Below are 1422 nucleotides of genomic sequence, written 5' to 3' on the forward strand. Positions count from 1 at the left end.
AAGTGATGGATCTGAATACTTCTGGTCATCTATATTTATTAACACAAGATAATTATTAATGTACATAAGACTCATATTGAAGGTTAAATTGGTGTTCTTGGACCAGGACTGTTCCTGATCAGGTGTTGGTCTACACGGACTCAAGACTGGACCGGAGGCGCAATAACAGCTAAAAACTGTTTTTTTTCAAGCTTTTAATTTGAAGGATTTGACCGGACGTTGGGGTTTTATTGTGGCAGTCTTGATGGTGGTCTTGTGCCTGTGTGTGTGCGGCGGAGCAGCTCGAGCACCTCAGCTGTTTAAAACTCCGATGAGCTCAGAAACTTTTAACTTAAAAAAAAACAAAAGTTTTAAAAATGACTTTTATTGTTGTGATCCTCTCCCTGTTTTAGACTCTGGTTCTGGTTCTGGGTTTGTTCTGTCGCGGCATCTCCCGTCGAGTCCCAGTGTCGGTGTTTGGAGCCGAACGGAATCCGCAGACCGGGTCACAATGAGCGGACTGGTTCTCCTCCTGGGTCTCTGTCTGAACCTCCACACATGCCGGGCTCTCCCCTTCCAGCTGCCCGCCCTCAGCACCGAGCCGCCCGGCCACGTCTCCCTCACCGACCCGCTGATGGATCACGACCGGCTGGATGAGGAGCTGGGGGTCTGTGGGCTGTGTGAGCCGGACCTGTGCCCGGAGACCCGGGGCTGCAGGGCCGGTCTGGTGCTGGACTCATGTGGCTGCTGCAATGAGTGCGGTAACCTGGAGGGTCAGACCTGCGACCCGGGAGACCGCAGCGTCTACTACGGGCTGTGCGGGACCTGGATGCGGTGTCTGAGGGACCCACGTGGAGGAGGAGAAGGAGGAAGAGGAGGAGAGGATGAAGAGGAGGAGGAGGAGGAGGAGGAGGAGGAGGAGGAGGCGGTGTGTGTGTGTGAGGAGCAGAAGGTGGTCTGTGGCTCTGATGGACTCACATACATGAACATGTGTAGGTTCAGAGAGGCCACGTTCTCCAGACCAGAGCTCAAGACCAGAGGGAGGGGGCCCTGCAAGACCGGTAAGACATCTGTCTGTCTGTCTCTCTGTCTCTCTCTCTCTGTCTATCTGTCTGACTGTCTGTCTGTTTGTCTGACTGCCTGACTGTCTCACTGCCTGACTGTCTGACTGTATGTCTGTCTCTCTGTGTGACTGTCTCTCTGTCTGACTGACTGACTGTCTGACTGACTGTCTGACTGTCTCACTGTCTGTCTGTCTGTCTGTCTCTCTCTGTCTATCTGTCTGACTGTCTGTCTGTCTAACTGTCTCTGTCTATCTGTCTGACTGTCTCTCTCTCTCTGTCTATCTGTCTGTCTCTGACTGTCTGTCTGTCTCTCTGTGTGACTGTCTCTCTGTCTGTCTGTCTGACTGTCTATCTGTCTGTCTGACTGCCTGTCTGTCTG

The 1422-nt window shown here is 52.6% G+C and overlaps 1 protein-coding gene across 1 annotated transcript; it reads left to right on the plus strand.

Annotated features, from left to right (window-relative positions):
- Positions 1-256: 256 nt before the first annotated feature.
- Positions 257-1088, plus strand: LOC116378642 (insulin-like growth factor-binding protein 7; the record flags this gene model as incomplete). The annotated part of the gene is made up of 1 exon (XM_031840542.1): positions 257-1088. A coding segment is annotated over exon 1 (778 nt), but the record flags the coding sequence as incomplete, so codon positions are not given.
- Between the last annotated feature and the right edge of the window lie 334 nt (positions 1089-1422).

This window comes from Anarrhichthys ocellatus, unplaced genomic scaffold (genome assembly GCF_004355925.1).
Source record: "Anarrhichthys ocellatus isolate YVR2014 unplaced genomic scaffold, GSC_Weel_1.0 scaffold2928, whole genome shotgun sequence".
Taxonomy (NCBI): domain Eukaryota; kingdom Metazoa; phylum Chordata; class Actinopteri; order Perciformes; family Anarhichadidae; genus Anarrhichthys; species Anarrhichthys ocellatus.